At 40.2% G+C, this 25,472-nt stretch overlaps 2 protein-coding genes and 1 pseudogene across 4 annotated transcripts; 1 reads left to right on the top strand and 2 right to left on the bottom strand.

The window, feature by feature from the left end:
• Positions 1-1,121: 1,121 nt before the first annotated feature.
• On the bottom strand, positions 1,122-8,701 carry CEP19 (centrosomal protein 19). 2 transcript variants are annotated; one of them, XM_084871762.1, is made up of 4 exons: positions 8,568-8,671; positions 4,857-5,019; positions 3,997-4,190; positions 1,240-2,680 (listed from the first exon to the last, which is right to left on the bottom strand). In XM_084871762.1, the coding sequence occupies exons 3-4, from the start codon at positions 4,130-4,132 to the stop codon at positions 2,319-2,321; spliced, it is 498 nt and encodes a 165-aa protein (XP_084727888.1). In that variant the 5' UTR covers positions 4,133-4,190; positions 4,857-5,019; positions 8,568-8,671; the 3' UTR covers positions 1,240-2,318. The 2 variants fall into 2 exon arrangements, with proteins under 2 accessions (XP_084727889.1, XP_084727888.1); XM_084871763.1 differs by lacking the exon at positions 4,857-5,019 and having other exon boundaries at positions 1,122-2,680; positions 8,568-8,701.
• On the bottom strand, positions 5,026-8,297 carry LOC311615046 (large ribosomal subunit protein mL42-like; annotated as a pseudogene). Its single transcript has 2 exons — positions 8,261-8,297; positions 5,026-6,992 (listed from the first exon to the last, which is right to left on the bottom strand). The product of its transcript is annotated as a large ribosomal subunit protein mL42-like (transcript).
• On the top strand, positions 8,375-25,246 carry PIGX (phosphatidylinositol glycan anchor biosynthesis class X; the record flags this gene model as incomplete). The annotated part of the gene is made up of 7 exons (XM_084870210.1): positions 8,375-8,410; positions 8,517-9,327; positions 13,132-13,195; positions 15,638-15,779; positions 18,769-18,982; positions 22,390-22,490; positions 25,065-25,246. 7 exons carry the CDS (start codon positions 8,375-8,377, stop codon positions 25,206-25,208), a joined length of 1,512 nt encoding a protein of 503 aa, XP_084726336.1. The 3' UTR covers positions 25,209-25,246.
• Between the last annotated feature and the right edge of the window lie 226 nt (positions 25,247-25,472).

Below are 25,472 nucleotides of genomic sequence, written 5' to 3'. Positions count from 1 at the left end.
CTTGACTGGAATCGAATCTGGGACCTTTCAGTCCGCAGACCGATGCTCTACCACTGAGCCAAACCAGTTTCTGCATGAATAAATGAGTAAATTTTTGATACTGTAGAATTCAGTTTTTCTGGTTTGTGTTGACAACTACCGTGCTACCATACTGTATACAGGTAATAAATTTCCTTTATTTTCATTTAACAATAAATGTGTACCGTATTCTTCTTCATGGAAAAATAAGACATCCCCTGAAAATAAGACCTAGCACCTCTTTGGAAGCAAAAATTAATATGACACTGTCTTATTTTCGGGGAAACAGGGTACCAATGTTTCTCTCCTACATCAATGTTTCTCTCCATCTGAAGTGGGAGAGGGAGAGAGAGAAATATTGATGTGAGAAACATCGATCAGTGCCTCCTGTAAGCACCCCAATTGGGGATGGAACTGATAACTACGCATAAGCCTTGATGGGGAATCAAACTCACAACCTTTTAGTGTACAGGGAAATGTTCCGACCATCTGAGCCGCCCCGCCAGGGCTAAACATCTATTAATTCCATCCCTCTACATTTTCTTCTTTAAATTGATGCCATTGTCCAAAACCATAGTATTTTATACCTACTCAAATGACTTTAGGATTTGGCCCATTTTCTTATCTTTGCCCCCATCAGTGTTCCCAGGATCTTTCCATATCCGAGCTATGGCTCCTCCAGACTCCTTAATCTCAAGACTCCATCAGTCTGGGTCTGGAAAGTTCAGATGCTCCATGTTATCACCACCAGGACTTGAACTTCTGAGGTCTCTTAACTCAGCATTTCCCTTCTCTGACCCAATTGCTTTAATTGCTCACCAGTCACAACTTGTCAGACCTGGCTTCTGGGGCCACCCCTTCTAGTGCTTTTCATTGCTCAGCCCCTAGATCTTCTCCAGTCTCACTAACCAGGTGGCTCCATCTTGTTCATGAAGAAAACTGAAATCATAAACCTGGTCCTGCCCCTGGCATAACTGCTCTGTCAGTCTTCTCTCTTGTTCTTCCCTCTCCTCTAAAGCTATTTCTTTTGAAACGTCCTGGGGACCTTCCATAGAGTAAATACTGTGTTTAGTGAGTAAATGAATGAGTAAACAAATCTCTTTGGAGGAAAACAGCAAAGTTATAATTTAGAATGCACATACCCAGCAAGTCTCCTCTATACATTATTTACATTCATGCACATGTGTAAAATAGAGAATGTACAAGGTTATTTGCTGTGGCATTGTTGTTATAGTGAAAGGGGAAAACAACCTAAGGTCAACTTTTAAAATACTTCATCTACATCCCTGCAATAGAATACTATGTAGATATGAAAGAAACTCCTATTCTGAAAATTCTTTTGCTACCTATGGCAAATATACATGATTCATGACCATCTTGTTCCTGGTGATGTCACCATAAGAATAATCCCTTCAATGAGGCTTTTAATGGTAAAGAGTAGAAATGGACACACAGAAAGAATGAATAATTTTTACAGTTTATTTAATGAGTACTGAGTTCCTTGCAGAAAACAGGATTTCTACCATTTAAATAATATTATCTGTATACATATAACCTTGTCAATAAAAATCTCCTCTTTGTAGATCCAAATTCATAAATAGGCCTAAACTGCAGTACCTATTGTTCATTTATTATGGGTAGGGTTCCCATTTTACAAACAAAACTCTTTTTTTATGGGAAAAGGTTCAGGGTTTCAGAATGCCTTTGGTGTACAGTTCCTGATACGGGAAGGGCAGAATTCTCCTGCTGTCCACCCAGTGACATGCCCTGGCAGCTGCAGGGCACTGTGCAGGGGCACCCCTCTACTCTAGAATGAAATACTTAGGAAAGAGTTAAATATATGTAAAGACATACTGCACACAGGATAGTCTGCTAGTAACTATATATGCCCTCCAATCTTATCAAACTATAATTTGCTTACTGTGCCTCAATGAAAAAAATTTTCTTTTTTAAATCCTCACCCAAGAATATTTTTAGAGAGAGGAGAGGAGAGAAACATCGATGTGAGAGAGACTCTAACATCGATCAGTTGCCTCCTGTATGTGCCCCAATCGGGGATCAAACCAGCAACCCAAGTATGTGCCCTGACCAGGAATCAAACCTGCAGCCTTTTTTGTGTATAGGTCAGTGTACCTATAGAGTAGATGCTCTCCATGCCGTTTTTGAAAAGTAACACGGTCAATCCAAACATGACCTGATGTGTACATTTAGTGTTCTTTACAGATTTTTCTAGGACTAATCTACGTTCTCTGTTTAAACATGGAGTTTCTGCTAGCCCAATAAAATTTTTGTTTTTGATATCAGAACTCGTCAGCTGACTCTGTGTCCCAGCCACAGGACTGCAACTGTTCATCCTGTGGGAATTCAACTTCTATGTCATAAACAAAATTTGGATCATCCTTCTTCTTCTGATTTTTCTCAAAAAGCTCATCCATGATGCTCTTCCTTTTGGCAAGTTCCTTGTCATCTAGCTTGTTCAGGTCTTCCTCAGGATCAATGGTTGTTTCCCGTTGAAACTGTTCCATTGTTTCGGCCAAACTCTGTCCCCACAAGTAACCTCGTAAAAAACTGAATAATTTCTCCAGCTGTCTCAGGGACACCTGTTCCAGGTAACTCTTGTGGCGTGGATTATTCTTTAATTGTTCAGCAGCTCTGTTGCAATCTAGGAGGGAAGAAGAAACAAAACTATACACCACACGAAACCTACACACCACAAGCTATTGGTGCACCACAAACTACTGACAGCATTATCTGCCATTATAGCCAAAGAGCTAAGTGGTTTGTTTGGAACAAATTGTTCTGCAGAACTATTTCTTTATATGGAGCTTTGAATGAGGTAGAAGAAGGGATTTATTTATTTTTTCAATTTTCTTAACTTAAAATCATTTTGAGGAGATGTTAAACACTTTCAACTGGAGAAAAATGTCAGAGAAGAAAAAGTAGTATTGCAGCTTTAGATATTAGTACAGGTACTAAGAAAATATGAAAACTACAAGTAAAAAACACATTTGGAGGGAGAGAAGGAAGTTATTATTATTATTATTATTTTTTTAAATATATTTTATTGATTTTTTACAGAGAGGAAGGGAGAGAGATAGAAACATCGATGAAAGAGAGTCATCGATCAGCTGCCTCTTGCACGCCCCCTACTGGGAATATGCCCACAACCAATATGCCCATGCCCTTGACCGGAATCGAACCTGGGACCCTTGAGTCCACAGGCCAATGCTCTATCCACTGAGCCAAATCGGTTTCGGCAGGAAGTTAATATTATTGAATAATGCTATCTCAGTTAACCTACACAGCTATTCTGAAAGGGTGGGGATGATCAATTTCTTTTTACAGATTAGAAAACTGAAGCTCACATATCTGCCCTGAGATATGTAATTGAACGAAGGTCTTGTTTAACTGTGAATGCCCTGTCACGCCATTACATAAAACACAAATTGTTCTTATTCGGTGATTTAGAGAGCATTTAAGATGGGAGGTGAGATAAAACATGAGGTACCTGAGCTTGGCCGGTGTGGCTCAGTATTTGACCTTCAACCCAGGAACCAAGAGGTCACTAGCTTGATTTGTCAGGGCACATGCCTGGATTGTGGGCTTGGTCCCCAGTGTGGGGTGTGCAGGAGGCTACCGATTAATGATTCTTTCTCATCATTGATGTTTCTATCTCTCCTTCTCCCTTCCTCTCTGAAATCAATAAAAATATATTTTAAATAAATAGATATATAAAACATGCGTTAGCCGAAACCGGTTTGGCTCAGTAGATAGAATGTTGGCCTGAGGACTGAAGGGTCCCAAGTTTGATTCTGGTCGGGAGCATGTGCCTTGATTGTGGGCACATCCCCTGTGAGAGGTGTGTAGGAGGCAGCTGATCGATGTTTCTAACTCTCTATCCCTCTCTTCCTCTCTGTGAAAAATCAATAAAATATATTTAAAAATAAATAAATAAAAATAAAATAAAACATGAGTTACCTGAAAACTTTGAAAAGTTTCGGACAGGCATGATGCGCTGGCGATTTTTCCCTTTCATTTCCTTCTCATAGATTAGGATAATAGCTGGAGGCTGAAACCTAACCCCACATTTCTTGGCAGTGCACGTCATTCTCATGTACACTTCACGGTAAGTGAGAGGAAATCTGGAAATGTGTTAGTCACATAACGACTTCCTGCAAAAGAGGGGAAAACGAAGCGTTGGGTAAATCACACTCCTCCTATCTCTCCTCCCCAGCAGATTCGGCTCTAGTCCAGATCTAGATCAGTTCTAGAGATACATGCTCAATCTCAATATTTTGAGCATTACCTTGAAAGTTTAGTTTGGCCCTGGTTTAGTCTCAGACTGTTGGATCCCTGATTGAGGGGCACCTGAGCTTGGAAATGCACTTCAGTTGGGCTCTCTTAGTGCACTGTACTTTTAATCAAAGCTTATATATGAATCCATGAGTCAGCCCAAAAACTGACTTACAGGATCTTTTCCATTTAACAATTAAACAAGTATATACAAGCACACTCTGTCACGATACTAAGAATTTTTCAAAATCTTATAATCATTATGTTTTGAGAGATTAACCAGACCAGATCTGTTTCCCTTATCCTTTCCCAGTCATTTTACACATTGAGTTTTTTATAATTACTTAATCATTTTTCTTCCTTTCTCTTCCATATACTCCATGAGGACAGGAAACATATCCACTGATTACCACAATATCCCAGCACAATACCTGGAATGCAGTAGGCATTCTGTGCATACTTGTTTAATTTGATATATTAAAATAAGCCCCTGTATATCCTGAAGATTTTACAGTCCAGAAGTCTGACCAAAAAGGCAAACCCACCTAGCCAGTGTGGCTCAGTGGTTGAATGACGAACCAGGAGGTCATGATTCATTCCAGGTCAGGGTACATGCCTGGGTTTTGGCCTCAATCCCCAGGAGAGGGCATGCAGGTGGCAGCTGATGGATGATTCTCTCTTATCATTGTTGATGTTCTCTCTCTCATCCTCTGAAATCAATAAAAACGTATTTTTTAAAAAGGCAGAGCCACCCTAGCTGGTTTGGCTCAGTGGACAGAGCGTAGGCCTGCTGACCGAAGGGTCCAGGGTTCAATTCTGGTTAAGGGCACATACCTCAGTTGCAGGCTCCTCCCCGGACCAGAACTTAGTTGGGGCATGTACAGGAGGCAACCAATTGATGTGTTTCTCTCATATCGATATTTCTGTCTTTCCTTCTCTCTTCCACTCTCTCTAAAAACCAATGGAAAAATATCCTTGGGTGAGGATTAAAAAAAAAGGCAGAGCCAATGCAGAATCAGCCTATACATATACAAAACAATAAAGTTTATATGACTTTTATTTTTTATTATTATTATTTTTTTAAATATATTTTATTGATTTTTTTTACAGAGAGCTAGAAACATCGATGAGAGAGAAACATCGACCAGCTTCCTCTTGCACACTCCCTACTGGGGATGTGCCTGCAACCAAGGTACATGCCCTTGACTGGAATCAAACCTGGGACCTTTCAGTCCACAGGCTAACGCTCTATCCACTGAGCCAAACCTATTTTGGCTGACTTTTAAACTTGTCTCATTACATTATTATTATTTTTTTTCGGTTACAAAGAACACAGCTATTTTTTAGGTTAATATTTTCTATTCCCTCTTCCTTCACCTGCCCCCAATGCCAAAGTACACTGACTTATAGGGACTGCTTTAGATGTGACTTTAAGACTTTTTCAGTCTTTATTCCCAGGAAATTTTGAAAATATCAAGGAACCTAGAAGTAAATCACCATAGAGTAATGGTATCTTTTTCTTTTTTGAAGGTATTTTTATTGATTTCAGAGAGGAACGAAGAGGGAGAGATAGAAACATCAATGATGAGAGAAAATCATTGACTGGCTGCTTCCTGCACGCCCCCCACTGGGAATGGAGTCCACAACCCGGGCATGTGCCCTGATGGGAATCAATGATGACTTGGTTCACAGGGCACATAGTTATTGAATACATGTTCACTGTAGAAAACTGGAGGTGAAGGTGGGACAGGGGGAGGAGGAAACAAAAAATAATTACCCTTAATTCCTTTCAGTCTTTTTTCTAGGCATACCATTTTATTTTTTTAAACAGTAGCTGGGTGGGCCCACCTTTTCGATCAGGCTTGTAGACTGTAAAAACTTTCAGGAGGTACAGGATGTAGCCTTTTAAATTTAACAACCTATGTGATTTTATCATTAAATATTCCATCAAAATGCTATTTTTTGTTGTTAGAAGAAAAGACATTTTGTTATTATTTTACTCTATAACATACCATGTTTCCCCGAAAATAAGACATCCTCCGAAAATAAGACCTAGCGCAACTTTGGGAGAAAAAATTAATATAAGACAGTGTTTTATTTTCGGGGAAACAGGGTAGTAGTGAATATATCTGATTGCATTTTCTCAAATGGCAAATGAGAACAGGACAGTATTTAACTGAAAACCTCAATATCATGTCTTTTGGAGGATTCAGTTTCCTACGATGTGTATGATACTGTCCATAAGGATACCAACGGTGCTTAGCAGTAAAGAACATTTTGCTGGAGTTGTTCTATCATGGGTCCTTGCTCAAAGTGTTCTTTTTCTTCTAATCTGGTTTTCAGTATTTGATCCTGTGTTTCTTCATAATTATGCACAGGATCTGACCGAGGGATAGGCTTGGTGTGTTCATATGGAATATCCACTGAAGGATAGTAGCAAACTACCGTCCTGCCATCAGATGTGAAAGCAAGTTCTACGTGACAATTATAGTCATCTGGAAGAGAAGAGTATGTGGATTTAGGACAAACACAGTATAAAGCTTCATTTTGGACTGGAAATAAATGTTTCAAAATAGTTCTGGATACTGCCCGTTTCACTCCTATACGGCCATGGTTAATCGAGATGCTTATAAGGTGGTATGGGAAAAGATTTGAAGAGAAAATGCTTTTAAAATTTGCTTCTAGGCATACCTATTTTCATCCCTTGACTTCTGCTCACCGTGAGCCCTCCATCTTGCCTCCACAAAATGCTAACTTTTATATTACTGACAAATGTTTGTCCTAAGGATGTATCAAAATCTCTCTTATCCACCCCTTACTGTCAGATGTAAGAAATTTTACTCTTAGAAAATTAATAATATATAAAGTTTTTTCAAATTTCTGTGGTCTGCCCCTGACTTAATGCAATGATCCCACTCCATCCCCTCTTTCTTCTTCTCCTTCTTCTTTTAACAAATAGTATTCCCAGTTCACCTCACTAAAATTTGGTGAATTAGTAAACTTCCTAGGAGGTCCTACTGAGCACAATATAAATTCCACACAGTCAAGTAAATAGCTGTACTCATGAAGGACACATGCAACTGATATTCAATAATACAGTTTAGCCCTCGCTGGTTTGGCTCAGTGGATAGAGCATCGGCCTGTGGACTAAAGGCTCTTGTGTTCGATTCCGGTCAAGGACACATCCCGGGCTGTGGGCTTGATCCCCAGTAAGGGACATACAGGAGGCAGCCGATCTCATCATTGGTGTTTCTATCTCTCCCTCCCCCTTCCTCTCTAAGTCAATAAAAATATATTTAAAATATTAATAATACAGTGTAGTAATAAAAAAACCCCTATTTTTAAAATTCAACTTTTATTCTTACTAAAGTAATGTTTGTATTCTGTTTAAAATGTAAAATAGCTGGAACCGGTTTGGCTCAGTGGATAGAGCATCGGTCTGCGGATTGAAAGGTCCCAGGTTCGATTCCGGTCAAAGGCATGTACCTTGGTTGCGGGCACATCCCCAGTAGGGGGTGTGCAGGAGGCAGCTGATAGATGTTCCTTTCTCACTGAAGTTTCTAACTCTCTATTCCTCTCTGTAAAAAAATCAATAAAAATATATTTAAAAAAATAAAAATAAAATGTAAAATAATTCCACGAGGCTTATAACTACTTTCCCTTTCCAATTCTTTCAAATGCTTCTTCCAAAATTTATCTTCATAGTTCTTTTTTTAATTTTATTTTATTGATTTTTCAGAGAGGAAGAGAGAGGGATAGGGAGTTAGAAACATCGATGAGAGAGAATCATCGATCAGCTGCCTCTTGCACACCCTCCACTGGGGATGAGCCTGCAACCAAGGTTCATGCCCTTGACCAGAATCGAACCTGGGACCTTTCAGTCCATAGGCTGACGCTCTATCCACTGAGCCAAACCGGTCTCGGCACTCCATAGATCTTAATAGTGTACGGATACTGCTATTTTCAGTGCTATCATCTTCTGACATCTTTCCCCTTTGAGACGTCCCTCCCAAAGCCCCTCTTCTGCTCCAATCTGCAATGGATGTTCTCTCGATCTGCTTACATGGTCAACTCAACCCCTGAGGCCAGACGGACGCAGGTCCCACCTCTGCTTCTACTGTAATGCTTCCCCCGGGATCAGTGACGGCCCTGATCCAGCCAAGCACCCCCCAACCTAAAAGGGTACGGATTTTGCCGACAGGTAGACGATCCTCTCCCTACTCACGTCCCCAGTAGTGAAAAACCGACTTTTTTACCCTGAGAGAAGTACAGAACGTGCATCTTCTGCCGGCCATCAACGGACACCTCCGGAGGGGGCGTTTCCAACAGCTGCGGCGCAGAGAAGCACCTGCTGGGCCTGGAGGCCGGGCGGAGCCTGGCGCGGCGGACAGGCCGCAGCCACCGCCCCGCAGACGGCACTGTGCGGTGCACTCTCCGCGAGGACGCCGCGTCCACAAGCACCTGGACCTGGAGGCGGAGGCCCACACCCGGGCGGGCCGCTCGGAAGCCAGAGTGAAGGGGTCAGGGGTGCAGGGGTCAGGGTCCGGCTGCGGGCGCTCCAGGCCGTTCCCACAGAAACAGCCCAGAGCACTCACGGCGCATGCGCCTCTCCTCGCCCCGCCTCCTCCCCGACCGGGGCGGAAGTGGGCGGGGCAGCGAGGCGGAGAACCCGGAGCCGGGACGGCGGCCGCGGCTGGAGACGCCGGAACTTTCGGGGGCCGGGGCTGTGGGCAGTGCGCGGGACGGCGGGACCGGACGCGTGCGCGCACCGAGGCGTCCGTCTCAGGCACCAGCACCGGGGCCGCGCGTTGTCGGGGCGGCGGGAAGCGCATGCGGCAGGCGCCTCCGACCGCGTTGCATCCGGGCGCGCTCCTCGCCGGCGCGCGTCCTCCGGCGTCCTGGCGGCCCCGGCTGCGGTCGCGGCGGTCCGAGCGGCGGCCTGGCTGCTGCTCTGGGCGGCAGCGGAGCTCACCTGCCCGGCCTCCGCGGCCCTCCCCGCCGCCCATGCCGACGCGGGTAAAGAGGGGGGCGTGGCTGCGGGAGTGGGGGCGGGACTGGAGCTCGGACTCCGGGGGTCCTCTCTCCCGAGCGGTTTGCGGAGGTCCGTCTGTGTACCCCCGAGGTTAGTCTGTGTACCCGGGCGCCCAGGACTGCGGGGTGAGCTGGAGGAGGTTAAAAACCAAGGCCACGTGCCTCCTCTTCTCTGTCTCCGCCGGCCACCCGCACAGCCCCTCGGACTCTGGGCAGAGTTTTTCTGGCCACACAGTTACTGAAACATTGTGAAGGGAGTATGGCGATGAAGCGTCTTGGGATGCATGGAGCTTCTTCTTCTTCTTCTTTTTTTTAAATATATATATGTGTTGTTTTTTTATTTTCCACAGAGAGGGAGAAGGATAGAGAGCTAGAAACGTCGATGAGAAACATAGACCAGCTGCCTCCTGCACACCCCCTACCGGGGATGTGCCCGCAACCAACGTACATATCCTTGACCGGAATCGAACCTGGGAGCTTTGAGTCGGAAGACCCAGGCTCTATCCACTGAGCCAAACCGGTTTCGGCTGCATGGAGCTTCTTACACCCACAGGGAGCCAGTAAGGCCCCCCGGGCCCTGTGAAGTGTGAGAACCCCAATCCCGAAGACAGAGGCTCCGGGGGCGTGGGAAGAGAGGACGACTAGTTTTTTTTGTTTTACAAACACCTTTGATGGTAGACTGGATTGCGCTGGGGTTTCTCTCCGGTTTAGGCCAGCGCATTGATGCATTTCTTTGGGCCCCAGCCCGTGGGCTGGAGTGCTATGTATGCTGTGTGTTGTGGGTCAGCCCTAAGCTGAAAACACACTCCCCCACCCTCGTGGAGCGTTCAGGGGGTTTTTCGGGGAGACATTCTACTAGTGATAATTAGAGCGATAACGTTTGCTAAAGAAAGGCTGGGCAAAACCACGCGAGTTTCTCCACCTGGAATATGATAGACTAATATCTGTCAATCAGTGCAGTTCTGCTTTTGTGTGTCTACATATTAGGTTCCAAATTTACATGAAGAAATGATTATGAGGCCAAGTAGATTTTTGAAACAACTGGTCTTGGTGGTTTTAAAGACTCCTCCTGCACTGGCATTTTATGATTTAAAAAATGGGTCAATTTCCAGAGCCAATACAGACCGTAATAACCAAATAAAGTAATACTTAAGAGAAAAAAATAATCGAAGGTGAATTCAGATGCAACAAATTCGTTTTGAAAATGGTACTTTTGCCTTAAAGATCATAGTTGTCTGGTATTTGCTATACTGTTTGTAAATTAGCTTTTCTACCATCCCAAGATTTACAATTTGCTAGTGTATATCAACAGAATTTAAATCCATTAATCTGGTCTTTTTTTCTAATTTAATATATTGGTATTTAAAAACTTATTCCCTACTTCACCCACTTTAAAATTAAACATGATGAAGAAACATCTGGATTTGTACAAGAGGTACCCTCAGTTATTTGGGGAAAGATTATATATGCTTTTCCAAAGAAAATAAGGCTTTCTTTAAATAGCTAAGAGAGGGGAAATATATGAGGCTATAAAAGTCAGGCAAATCTTGCCCTGGCAGGATAGGTCAGCTGCCCTGGCAGGATAGGTCAGCTGCCCTGGCAAGATAGGTCAGCTGCCCTGGCAGGATAGGTCAGCTGCCCTGGCAGGATAGGTCAGCTGCCCTGGCAGGATAGGTCAGCTGCCCTGGCAGGATAGGTCAGTTGCCCTGGCAGGATAGGTGAGTATGATCTGGATATGCCAAGGTTGTGGGTTGGATCCCTGTCAGGGCACATACAAGAATCAACCAGCGAATGCATAAATAAGTGGAACAAATCAATGTCTCTCTCAGTCACATCAATAAAAAAAAGTTGAAGATATATGTAAAAAATACATGTCAGGCAAATCTTGCTTCTAATCAGTCACTTATTTGTAAGACTCCCAGAGCCAGTTAATAACTCTTACAAGTCAGAGCTTCCTTCTTTGTACAAATGGCAATGATTTATTTTTATTCTCACCTGAGGATATTTTTCCATTGATATTTTAGAGAGAGTAGAAGAGGGGGACGGGGGAGAGAGAGAAAGAGAGAAAGAGAAATATCAATGTGAGAGAGAGACATGCCCCAACCAGGGCCAAGGATCAAGCCTGATGGGGAGTTGAACCAAAAACCTTTGGTTTATGGGACAATGCTTCCAACTGACTGAGCCACCCAGCCAGGAAAATGGCAATAATTTTGACTGCCTACTTTGCTAGGTTGTGAAACTCATGTGAAAGCTCCTATCATATAGGTATTATTTAATAAATGTTATTTTTTCATACTTTTCCCTTCAGTTGTATATTTCAGATGTTTTAATCTCTATGACATGCTTTTTCAAGTATCTTTTCAGGAATATATATAATGGACCTAGCAACATAGAATATAATATGGTTTTCATGTATTTTAATGATTTTCCTACACACTACCTACTTTTGAAAATGAAATAAAATTATATAGCAAGGCACTTGGCAGAGTTGGTAATCTGATCATTAGTTACGATGCTCACATTAAGTAATAGCTTTTAAAATATATATATTTTATTGATTTTTTACAGAGAGGAAGGGAGAGGGATAAAGAGCCAGAAACACTGATGAGAGAGAAACATCGACCAGCTGCCTCCTGCACACCCCGCATCGGGGATGCACCAGCAACCAAGGCACATGCCCTTGACCGGAATCGAACCCAGGGCTCTTTGTTCTGCAGGCCAACGCTCCATCCACTGAGCCAAACCGGTTTCGGCTAAGTAATAGTTTTAATGTCTGAATGTCAATGTTCTTAATTCCCATGCTATAGAGAGATTTCTGGTTATTCTAAATTTATTAAAGAACCTTTTGAAATGAGGTTTGGCTCAATGGTCAGAGCATCAGGTCTGTGGACCAGAGGGCCAGTTCCCAATCAAGGGCACTGTTGGGGCATGTGTGGGAAGCAACCAGTTGATGTGTCTCTCTCATAAATGCTTATCTCTGTCTCTCTTTCTCTTTCCTTCTGCCTTCCCTCTTACTCTCTCTAAAAGTCAGTGGCGGCCAGGCCGATATGCTCACTGGTTGAGCATTGACCTATGAACTAGGAGGTCACAGGCTCGATCCCCAGTGTGGGGCTTGCAAGAGGCAGCCGATTAATGATTCTCTCATTGTTGATGTTTCTCTCTCTAAAATCAATAAAAGATATATTTAAAAAAATTTAAAAAGCCAATAAAAATATTCTTCGGTGAAGATTAAAAAAAGATTCATTTTAATTTTTTTTGTGTTTTTTTTTTTAAAAACACTTCCAACATGTCCACAAGGCAAATGTACTGTCTTCTCAGTTTTATAGGTAGTTGGAATTAAAACAGATTTTCTGCCCTTGCTGGTGTGGCTCAGCTGGTTGGAGTGTTGCTCCTTACACCAAAAGATCACCTGGATAAATTAATATTAATAACGAACACATATAACACTATATGATAGGACCTATTTTAACTACTACTTCATATATTAAGTCTCATGACAACTAGCAGAACAATTAAACTATCTTATGTAAAGTCAAATAGCTATTAAGTAACAGGGTTTTGAAAGTAGGCAATCTAATTCCAAAATCAGTGTTCTTAATTCCCATGTTAAACTAGAAGTAGATTTATATGTAGCTCAACTTGCTTAAGTTTTAGAGTTTTTGTTTCATTTTCAGGTTGGTTAGATTCTCCAGGCAATTAAAGCCTATTAAGAAAATTATTTTCTAATTTGTAAGTATTCTTTGATTGAATTCTTGTTTTATTAAAAATCAAGTCTTTTGGTTCTTACAGGCATAAAGGCCAGTTGTTCTGAAATTATTTTGCGGCAAGAAGTTTTGAAAGATGGTTTCCACAGGTAAGTTGTCTGTTGACTTTTACTTGTATCAAAGTACTGTTTCATATGTTTAGAGCAAAAAATCAATAGTTGAAAAATGGATAAAACTGAAAAGAAAATCACTTAATTTCTTCCAGTTGTAGGTGGCAGATTTATTATAATGTGGGTACAGTTTGAAATAATGATTAACCCATTGTATGCCATAAGCGTCTGTAGACACAAGTGGCTGACTTTCCCCACACGCCACACACATCTATTAAAAAATAAAAAAATTTTCCCTAAGAGATAAACTGACCAACTTTAGAATCATTTTTCATGAGAATTTTCAGCTGAAAATATTCAAGAATACCCGAACTGTGAGTAATATATTTGTTTTTATAATATTCATTGCAAATTGATTTTTTTAAGTAAATTCAAAATTTTGTGGCATGTGGGCATGGTTTCCGTTTTGGATGCATATTCAATCCCCAAGCCGAATCAATGATTCTCTCTCATCATTGATATTTCTATCTCTCTCCCTCTCCTTTCGTCTCTGAAATAAATGAAAATATATTTAGTTATAAATTAACTGGAGATGAGGGGAAAACAAATGTTTATAAATTTGCCAAAACCGGTTTGGCTCAGTGGATAGAGCATCGGCCTGGGGACTGAAAGAGCATCGGCCTGGGTTCGATTCCTGTCAAGGGCACGTACCTTGGTTGCGGGCACATCCCCAGTGGGATGTGCACGAGGCAGCTGGTCAATGTTTCTCTCTCATCGACATTTCTAACTCTCTATCCCTTTCAATTCCTCTCTGTGTAAAATCAATAAAAAAATAAAATATAAAATGTTTATAAATTAACATATTTAGAAGTTGTATATATGTAATATCCTATTTAATCTTCACAGTGGTTGTGAGATGATACCTTTCTAGTTTTTCAGATGAGGTAACTAGGGTTCAGAGAATTTAAATAATTATAATAGCAATATTTCCTTCCTTAGCCAAAAGTTGCATTTGCTTTAGAGCAGTCTTTTTTCATTATGATATAGCTATAAATATATTCTTTTTAAAAAAGTAATAGACTTTAATCAGTGTGGCTCAGTGGTTGAGTGTTGATCCCTGAACTAGGAAGTCATGGTTCAATTCCCAGTCAGGGCACATGCCCAGGTTTGTGGGCTCAATCCCCAGTAGGGGGCATGCAGAAGGCAGCTGACTGATGATTCTCTCTCATCAATGTTGTTTGTCTCTCCCTCTCCCTTCCTCTCTCCAGAATCAATAAAAACAGGCAGTCAGACATCCCTTTCACAATCCGGGACTGCTGGCTCCCAAATGCTCGCCTGCCAGCCTGATCACCCCCTAACCACTCCCCTGCCAGCCTGATCGTCCCCTACTGCACTCCCCTGAAAGCCTGGTCACCCCAAATGCTCTCCCCTGCATATTCACTCTTTATTATATAGGGTTATTTCTTTAACATATTGGACATTGTACCTGCCGTGTCTTGACAAACCAGTAAAATTATGAACTCAAACTGAAAGTGTCATGAAATAAACTCCTTAAACAGAAATTTCGTAAGACCTTAGAAAGGTGATATCATGTGGCTGTTTCTTCCTTTTTTCCTTCTTTTTCTTTTTCTTGATGTTGCATCTTTTGTCTTTTCTTTTCTCCTTTTATTCAGTGGTCCAGTTTCTCTATCAATATTTGAAAACAATTAAAAAATGAGAGAAAATGTTTTTATATTTGCCCATGTATTTATCATTTGCTCTTCTGTCATTATTTCTATTTTCTTACCTAAGTGAAAATATGCTGTGCTTTGGGTCTCATTCCCAGAACTTGGTCCAAAACATGTCTCCAGACAGAAGGCTGTGACAAGTACCCCGCTAGATTATAGTCTATTTCAAATTAATTTTTGTATGTCTAGTTGTTTCGATTTTATTTTTTGAAAAGACTATCTTTTCCTCATCAAATTATATTTGAACTTTAATTGAAAATTTGTGTATGCTCTTTTTTCACACCAATACAATTTTCCAACCTGTTTCATCTCATGGTACATATAAACTAATTACTAAAATTCTGTGGCACTCCAAAATATGTATTTTTTGTCAGTCTGACAAAAAATATAGGCATAATTTTGATTCATTCATATGGATGGCTACTGTTGTCATTTTTTTTGACAATCTAAGGGAAAATTGGTCAGTGCCCCTAATTAAATAGTTAGGTATTGCATGTTTTAAAAAAATCTTGTGGCACAGCAGTGTGCCTTTTGCTGGTTGAAAATCACTGCATTAATATAACACTATGGTTTATGACATGGATTTTTGAAAGATCTAATGGGTGGTTCTGATATGAAATAAATATTTCATTTGATTTTATAGTCTCTTTATAATTTTTAAAATAGAGTGTTTCTACTAATTTGAACGTAATATTATGCTATCTCATTAACAATTTAATAAAGAGATTTTTCTCTGAACATACTTGTCTTACAGAGACCTTTTAATAAAAGTGAAATTTGGAGAAAGCATTGAGGACTTACAGACCTGCCGACTCTTAATTAAACAATGCATTCCAGCGGGACTTTTTGTGGATCCATATGAGTTGGCTTCATTACGGGAGAGAAACATAACAGAGGTACAGCTATTAGATGATTTTTACAACTAGTAGAGCATTATTTTGAGAGGAAATTTTTTAGGAATGCTATAATTTGGATTAAGGCAAAATAGTATGTAAGAAAACACTAGATACATTTTGTAAAAGTCTATCAAGTAACATTTTTAGATAGTATAGGAGTATTTTTTAATAAGTGAGTGATACTTGTCATGCTTGTCAGTAGTAAGCCAACTAAACTGAGCTGATTGAATGCATTTTGGCAGTATGGTTTCCAGTTTAGTGACTAAGAAAATGAACAATTAATAAATACTGTTTCAATAGCAACTTTGTTAAATTAGAGAGACATACCTGACAGCTGTATAATTTGAGTATGAGAGGAGAAGAAATTAATATTTATTGGATCTCTATATGTCAGGTATTTTCTATCTATCTTTTTTCTAAGAAGCAAGGTAAAATAAGCATAAAGAAAAATTATGCCCCACATCCTTTACATAGATTAATCTTTATAACAACCCTGGAATTATTATCTCCATTTTATAGTTAAGGATACTGAAGCACAAAGAGGCCAAGCTTATCCAGGATCACATAGGTACATGAAAGAAGAGCCAAGAAATGAAGCCAAGGCTGTCTAATTGCAATTGTTGTTCTTTTCAGAAAGGAATCTTACTCTATAATTAAGGATTTCCCTAACTTCTATAAGAATCACCTTAGTTAGGGTTTCCCTACCTTCATTAAGAGTCACCTGTTCAATTTAGTAAGGACTCGGTTGAGTATCCTCATGCACCTTAGTGGTGCCAGTTAGATTCCCGGTTGGGGCACATACCCAGATTGTGGCTTACCCTGGTCGGGGGTGCATTCTGGAGGCAAACAGTTGATGTTTCTTTCTCTCCCTCCCTCTCCCTTATCTCTAAAATCAATTTAAAAAATAAAATCTCTGCCTGCTGGCATGGCTCAGTAGTTGAGTGTCGACCCATGAACCAAGAGATCACTGGTTCAGTCCCAGTCAAGGCACATGCCCGGGTTGCAGACTCCATCCCCAGTGTGGGGCTTGCAGGAGTCAGCTTTTCCATGATTTTCTCTCATCACTGATGTTTATCTCTTGCTCCCTCTCCTTTCCTCTCTGAAATCAAGAAAATATAATTTCAAATAATAAATAAATAAATAAATACAATATCTGTATTACACTTTTATGTTAATAATAGAGAAAAGTGTGTGCGTGCATGAATGTGTGTGTGTGTGTGTGTGTGTGGAGGGGAGTATATGGGGAGGCTGTATTTTCTGCTTTTTTTTTCTGTAAACCTAAACCTGCTTTAGAAATACAGTGTATTAAAAAAAATTGTTTTTATTGATTCTGGAGAGAGGAAGGGAGAGGGAGAGACAAACAACATTGATGAGAGAGAATCACTAGTCAGCTGCCTTCTGCATGCCCCCTACTGGGGATGGAGCCCACAAACCTGGGCATGTGCCCTGACTGGGAATTGAACCATGACTTCCTGGTTCAGAGGTCAACACTCAACCACTGAGCCACACTGGTTAAAGTCTATTACTTTTAAAAAAAGAATATATCTATAGCTATATCATAATGAAAGAAGACTGCTCTAAAGCAAATGCAACTTCTGGCTAAGGAAGGAAATATTGCTATTATAATTCCTGAGTATTTTTCCAAAGGCAACTAATGTGATGAATGGTATGGAAACCAAGTCATGAGAAATGGGGAGAACTGTGAATATTTCTTTGGGGAAGAGAAGATGTGGTAGAGGCAGCATCATTGAGGACCTCTGATGTTTGAGGAATCTTAGTGAAATAGGGAACCGATTTACTGAATATATTGTAAACACAGATAATTGATGATTGTTATAGGCCAGAGCATCAAGTTTCTTCTCAGAGAAAAAGAATAACCTTTTAACAGTAGATAAAATGAGACGACTCAGTCATTGAAAGTAATCAATTAGTGGCTGGTTACTTGAAAAACATACCCTCATTGAGATGGTGGATTAATTTGATCATCTCTGAGGTTCCTTATGACTCATTAGATATATAATTCCTTGATCTTTGCCAATAAGTTCAACAACTTGTGTGTGTGTGTGTGTGTGTATATATATATATATATGTATGTTTGCTCTTTAATATATCAATATGTATGCATACATATATACATATGCATGTGCATATTATAATTCAGGGTTAATTTCTATCACACGTGCAGTTTTACTTTTGGTATAGAATACTTATTTTAAAATGTTTTTTACCATATTATTTTTTTAAGGAGTAATTTACTATTTTTTCCATTACCTTTTATACCCAGTATATAAAGAGTGCTGACCTTTGCTTTGACTTCCTGACCACAGTGATCTCTCTCTCTACCACCTTACTTGCTTCTCTGAAGAACAGGAAATTACCAGAATGATACCAATCATTTTTACCCACTGCTGGGTTAACTGTTTTTGTTTGTCATAATTTTCATACTTATTGAACAATGCTACACTTATTCACAAAATTTCTCATTTCTTGGTACCTGTTTTATAACCTAAACAAAGGTTGATAATTTTTATTGTGGGAAAATTTTCTAGTTTCCTTTTAGTAAACAAGCTTTTATTAAACACAGATCACATCTTATGTTTTCTTAACTTGAGGATGGAAGGAGAATGGAAATGGTTTATAAGGGGGATGAATTTTAAAATCTTTTCACCTGTATAGCAATCTTCTGGTTTATTGTTTATTTTTTATTTTTATTTTATTTTATTGATTTTTTACAGAGAGGAAGAGAGAGGGATAGAGTTAGAAACATCCATGAGAGAGAATCATTGATCAGCTGCCTCTTGCACACCCCTTACCGGGGATGTGCCCGCAACCAAGGTACATGCCCTTGACGGGAATCGAACCTGGGACCTTTCAGTCTGCAGGCCGATGCTCTATCCACTGAGCCAAACCGGTTCCGGCTAGTTTTGTTTTTTAAATCTTCCTTATTCGTTTTTTCCTCTTGGATTAATATTTGTTTTTGTTTTGACAGGCAGTCATGGTTTCAGAAAATTTTAATATAGAAGCTCCCAATTATTTGTCCAACGAATCTGAAGTTCTCATTTATGCCAGACAAGATTCACAGTGCATTGATTGTTTCCAAGCTTTTTTACCTGTGCACTACCGCTATCATCGGCCACATAGTAAAGATGGAGAAACCTTTATTGTGGTCAGTAACCCTGATTTACTGATGTATTGTGACCAAGGTAAGGGTTGCACATCTTTTCTGAGGGTTGAAAATAAAAATAAAGGTATGGTGGCAGGTCTGAAATCAAGGGATAACAAAAGCATGTTTCTTTTTTCTTTTTAACTTTTTGATTGTAAAATAGGGCATAGATATGGAAAAACTTCACAAATATGTAGTTTAGTGAGTTATTATAAGGCCGATGTTCTTGAAATTACCACGCAGGTCAGAAATAGCACGTTGCCTATCTAGCAGCAGCTCCATATATCATCTCTCAAACATAGTCTCCTCCTTTTTCCTAAGACTAAACCCACTATCCTGACAATCACTTCCTTTTATTTATTTTTTAAAATATATTTTTATTGATTTCAGAGAGGAAAAGAGAGAGAAATAGAAACATCAATGATGAGAGAGAATCAAGCCCCCTACTGGGGATTGAGCCTGAACCCAGGCATGTGCCCTTGATCAGGATCAAATCTGGGACCCTTCAGTCTGCAGGCCAACGCTTTATCCACTGAGCTAAACCAATCGCCAGACTGTGGCTCGTGAGCCACATAGGGCTCTTTGGCCCCTTGGGTATGGCTCTTCCACAAAATACCATGTGTAGGCGCACTTGTACAATGCGATTGAAACTTTGTGGCCATGTGCAGAAGTCGGTTTTTGGCTCTCAAAAGAAATTTCAATCGTTGTCCTGTTGATATTTGGCTCTGTTGACTAATGAGTTTGCTGACCTCTGAACTAGGGCAACTATTTCCTTTTATAATATATATATATATAAATATATACACTGAGTGGCCAGATTATTATGATCTCTGAACGCATAATAATCTGGCCACTCTGTGTATATCCTATATAATAAAAGGCTAATATGCAAATTGTCCCCTCAATCAAGAGTTTGACCAGCAGGCAGGCTGGCCAACCACCCATATTCCCCTCCCCCCCCTTCAGGCTGGCCGGACCCCACCCATGCACGAATTCATGCACCAGGCCTCTAATACACACACACACACACGCATACACACACACACACACACACACACACACACACACAAAGTGGCCAGATTATTATGTGTTCAGAGATCATAATAATCTATATATATATCATAATAATCTATATATAAACTATACTAAAGGATTTGTGCACAGGTGGGGTCCAGCCTCCCGCCCCGATGGGGGCTGACCAGGCCAGTGGGGGGGGGATAAGAGGTTGGGGGACCATTTGGGGCCCTGATTGGGCTCGTTGGCCACTGCAGTGCACGATATAGCGACCAGACATTCCAGTAGTTCTGTTGTTCCAGTCGCTTGGCTTTTATATTGTATATATCCTATATAATAAAAGGCTAATATGCAAATTTTCCTCTCAGGAATTTGACCAACAGGGAGTTTGACTGCTCGCTATGATGTCTGCTGACCACTCGGGGGTGGCATGGAATGAAGGAAGGCCCCAGCTGGCAGTCAGGGGAAGGAAGACCCTGGCCAGTAGTCAGCAGCCCAAAGGCCCAGATCAGCCCTGATCGCCAGCGAGGCCGTACCCTTGCATGAATTTCGTGCATTGGGCCTCTAGTAGATATATAAAAGCCTAAGTGACCAAACGACCCGTTGACCAGTCACTATGACACACACTGACCTCCAAGGGGCAGACACTCAACCCTGTGGTCATTGTGCTCCCACGGACAACCTCCTGTGGCTGGCCAACCCCCTGAGATCCTTCCCCCAGGCTGGCCGCCCTAATCAGCCTCCTTCACTGGCCAGGCCGAGGGGCCCCACCTGTGCACAAATTCATGCACCAGGTCTCTAGTGAGTGTGTGTATACACATACATATGCACACACACGCACACACATATTATTTCAGAGAGAGGAAGGGAGAGGGAGAAAGCTAGAAACATCAATGAGAACAACCTGCTGCCTCCTGCACACCTCCTACTGGGCATGAGCCCACAGTCCCCACATGTGATCCGACCAGGAATCGAACTGTAATGTGATCTGGTTCATGAATCAACACTCAACCACTGAGCCACGCTGGCTGGGCCCTTATATTTATTTATACTTTTGTCACCCAAGTATATGGATGATATGATACACGATAGCTTCGTCTTGCCCATTTAGCATTTTTCTCAGAGTTGGGGTTTTGGTGATAGTAACCATGCAGTTCATGTGACCTCTTTATTTCCTGGAAATTGGCACCTGGCTCCAGGGGTGTGATTAGATTCAGGTTTGCTTCTTTTGGCAAGTGCTGTGTTTTATAAGGAGGTGTATAGTGTTTGGTGTGCTTCTATTTTCAGCATTGATCCTCATTGCCCCTTTGCTGCTTTCTGTTTATTCAACTTATTGCTGTTGGTATTTTGTTTACACTTGCATGTATTTGGTGATGAGGGTACTTTATTACCTAGTTTTCCTATAAACAGTCCATGAGTTTTTGGTTTTGTAAGTAATTGTTCTGTTTTTATGTGTAGATTTGAGTATTTAAAAATTTGCTTTTACCATTCTCATTCTTTTAAGAATGAAAACTTTTTTTTAACTAATTAATTTATTTTTTTAATGTTTTATTGATTTTTTTACAAGAGGAAGAGAGAGGGATAGAGAGTTAGAAACATCGATGAGAGAAAATCATCAATCAGCTGCCTCTTGCACACCGCCTACTGGGGATGTGCCCACAACCAAGGTACATTTCCTTGACCGGAATCGAACCTGGGACCCTTAAGTTTGCAGGCTGACGCTCTATCCACTGAGCCAAACCGGTCTCTGCAAGAATGAAAACTTTAATTTAAGAAACCCTTTTCAGATTTTTGGCTCTTGGTGCCTCCATAATTGGGTTGATTTGAATGTTTGCAAAAGTTAATAGCACTGTTACTAAAGACTGGCAGATAGGAAGTTTTCAATTCATACATTTGCTGCCGTCATATATTTCATGGTGAAAAAATAAAAAAGTGTTCAACTATGTTAGCTTTGTTCATCCAACCTAATTTTCTGTTTCTATTAATGATATTGACTTGTCTTAAATAAAGTTTAAAAATGTGTTCTCTTCTGAAAGAGCATCTGGGGTTCTGGTGTTATTCGGGTTTTGGTCTGAAAGCTCTTTATGGGAGTGTTTACACCTGGAAATTTATTGAGTTGGATACTTAGGACCTGTTTACTGTTCTAAATATGTGTTATACTTCAAGAAAAAGTTTAAATTAAAATACTTAAGTAGTGGCCTCTAGTATAATGGGATTTGTTAAGAAATCATGCACAGTCTTTGTAATTTCATAATTTCTTAGGCATTCACTTACAACAGGCTGTTAAAATAAAACATTAGGTGATAGATGGTGCCAAATCAAGTGCATTGTGTATTAAAATGCTTGAATACTCATATACCAACATGACAAATTGCCCTAGCCTCTAGTCCAGATTAAAGTTTTGTGACATGATCTTCAACCACTTTTTCTCAGAGTTTCCAATTTTGAAATGCTGGGCTCAGTCAAAAGTGGCAGCTCCTTGTGCTTTGAAGAATAAGGATATTTGCCAATGGAACAATATGAAATATAAATCAGTAAGTTAATATTTTATATTTTTAGATTGTACTATTTCATTTAAAATTCTTTATGTAATGTTTCTGCCACATTTAAGGGAATAGAATTTATATTTTACCATAGAAAACTGTTTGGTTTTTTTTTGCTGCAGATGACAACAGTGGTTCCTCCTTTATATAGAATCATTTGAGGGCAAAGATTTAGTGTTAGTCCCATGCCTCATTGGTCCAGAGCTTAAGTATAGATGATAAGGCGATTTAAATGTGTGAATGGCCAAGAAAAACAGTGGTACATCCATAAGGGATAAACTTTACTTTATTTAGAACTTTTTATTAATTTTTGAACAAATAAATTAGTAAATTTCATTGTATTACAAAGAACAAGTGAAAAAAAAGGATAATAAAACTCAAATTAGTATTATTTCAACTGTGTTAGTTTTTAGACAGTTTTCTTCTTACCTTCTTCTGTTAACACTAGAGGCCCGTTGCACGAATTCGTGGACACGTAGGGTCCCTCAGCCTGGCTGGCGATTGAGGCCTATCGGTGGGCCAGCTGGCTGCGGGGAGGGACCATGGTAGGTTGGCGGGCTGCATGAGGTTGGCTGTGGGAGCGCACTGACCACCAAGGGGCAGCTCCTGCATTGAGCACCTGCCCCCTGGTGGTCAGTGGGCATCATAGCGACTGGTCGATCGGTTGTTCCGGTCATTCAGTCTTAATGGTCACTTAGGCTTTTATTTATATAGTCTACTTTTTCCCTCTCTTCAGAGTAGTTAAGTTTTTTCCCCATTGGTTTTTAAAGGAAGTGAGAGGCAGGAGAGAGAACATCTATGTGAGAGAGACACATCAACTGGTTGCCTCACACACACACCCCTAGGAGCCAGGGATCAAACCTGCAACTGAGGTACATGTCCTTGCCCTGGAATTGAACCCAAGAATTGATGCCCTAACCACTGAGCAACCAGCCCCTCTCCTTGGAGGTCTGGGGTGGGACTGAAAGTTCCAACTCTCTTATCACATGGTTGACTCCATTGGCAACCAGTCCTCATCCTTAGGTGCTTTCCAAACCTACTTCACCAACATAAAAGACACCGTGCTTATTCTTAACACTTAGGAAATTCCAACAGTTTGGGGAGTTTTGGGTCAGAAAGGGAATGAAAACCAAATATGTATGTCTTATATAAAACACAATATCACACATGTTACCATAAATTTTATTTATATATATATATATATATATATATATATATATATATATATATATTTTTTTTTTTTTTAATTTTTTTTTTTTTTATTGATATTTTACAGAGAGGAGGAAGGGAGAGAGATAGAGAGCTAGAAACGCCGATGAGAGAGAAACATCGACCAGCTGCCTCCTGCACACCCCCTACCGGGAATGTGCCCACAACCATGCCCTCGACCGGAATCTAACCTGGGACCTTTCAGTCCACAGACTGACGCTCTATTCACTGAGCCAAACCGGCTTTGGCCATCTTACCATAATTTTTTTCAAACTCTAAAGTACATCTGGAGAATAACATTTAAGAGTATGTGAATGAAGAATATGATTAGTGTTTATGATTTATTGATTTAAAAATTGGTAGTGTACAGATATGCACGGCGCCTCCGGTGACGGTGGTAGCCTAGTAAACAACTGCAGCTGTCTAGGAGAGCTGTTTTACGTACCGGCGGGCAGGCCTTAATGGATGACAAGGCGGAGGATCGTGGAATGAATAGTCAGGGTGGTGGAGAGAAATCGCTCAAAAAGCGACTGCGCATGCGCGCCCTGGGTTACCCAGCGTCCCTGAGCGGCGCGGGCGCGCAGTCGCCAAAGAGGAAAAAGAAATTGGTAGTGTGCATTGCTATAAAATAAGTAATTACCCTGTTAGAATATTTTGAACTCAATTCTCTTTAAGACCATGTGACTTGAAATAAGAAGTCATATTTAAGCTATTTGGGTTTTTTTTTTTTTTCTTTACTTTGAGTAATAGGGGGCCGTTACTAAGTTGGTGATCCTTATTAAGACTTATTTGCTTAAGATGCCATTTTTTTTTAAGATTATAATTTTCAAATAGCACTTTGTTACAGATTGTGGTGATAAAATATTTTTTTGGATGTGAAGTTATAATCCGGGTATTTATAAAAAGAAGTCAAAGATAAAAATATTCCCAAATTTTAATGTTTTTTAAAAAGTTATTTTTAAACCACAAAATTTCCCAAAGTTTTTAATTGAAACCTTTATCTTCAAAACCAAATAGAAAATAGAAACTAAGTTGAATCTGCAACCTCTTGTACATGGGACAACAGTCAACCACCTGAGCCACACCAGCCTGGCTGACCTCGGTTTTTAAAAAGAATATATTCAATTCTATGTAATATATATATGTAAAAACTAATGACAATTTAAGAATTATTGTGGGAATTGAGTCTGATTTATTTACATTAAATGTTCAACCCAAAAGAATTAGCCAAATAATAATGGTACATGTAGTGTAGAATTGGCTGAAGAATATTTAAAAGCAAAAAAAAAAAAAAAGAAAGAAAGAAAGAAATAGTGGAACATCCAGTTTAAATGTCTCTAACTTCTCTCTCCACAGGTACATAAGAATGTGACTCTACAGGTTCCAGTGGGACTGACTGTACATACCACTTTAGTATGTTCTGTCACTCTGCTTATTACCATCCTGTGTTCTACTTTGATTCTTGTGGCTGTTTTCAAATATGGCCATTTCTCCCTATAAGTTTTCTGCAATTAAATGTTTTCCATAAACCTAAATAAGACCCAGTCATTTGTGATCAGAAGCATTCTTATAGAATTGTCATTACTTTTATCTTTTGTCTTCATTTTTGGTTAAAATTATGTTTACTGGAGGAAATTTTGGATCATTTTCAACTAATTCCAAAATTGAGTGCTGTGTTGTGTAGACCTGTGATAATCTTCAAGCATCGAGTGCTAGTGGAGAAAACTTAATTGTTACTATTTATTTTGTGAGAAGTGACTTTTA

This window comes from Pipistrellus hanaki (genome assembly GCF_964339955.1).
Source record: "Pipistrellus hanaki genome assembly, chromosome: 2".
NCBI lineage: Eukaryota > Metazoa > Chordata > Mammalia > Chiroptera > Vespertilionidae > Pipistrellus > Pipistrellus hanaki.
This window is presented reverse-complemented; position numbering and strand designations above follow the sequence as displayed.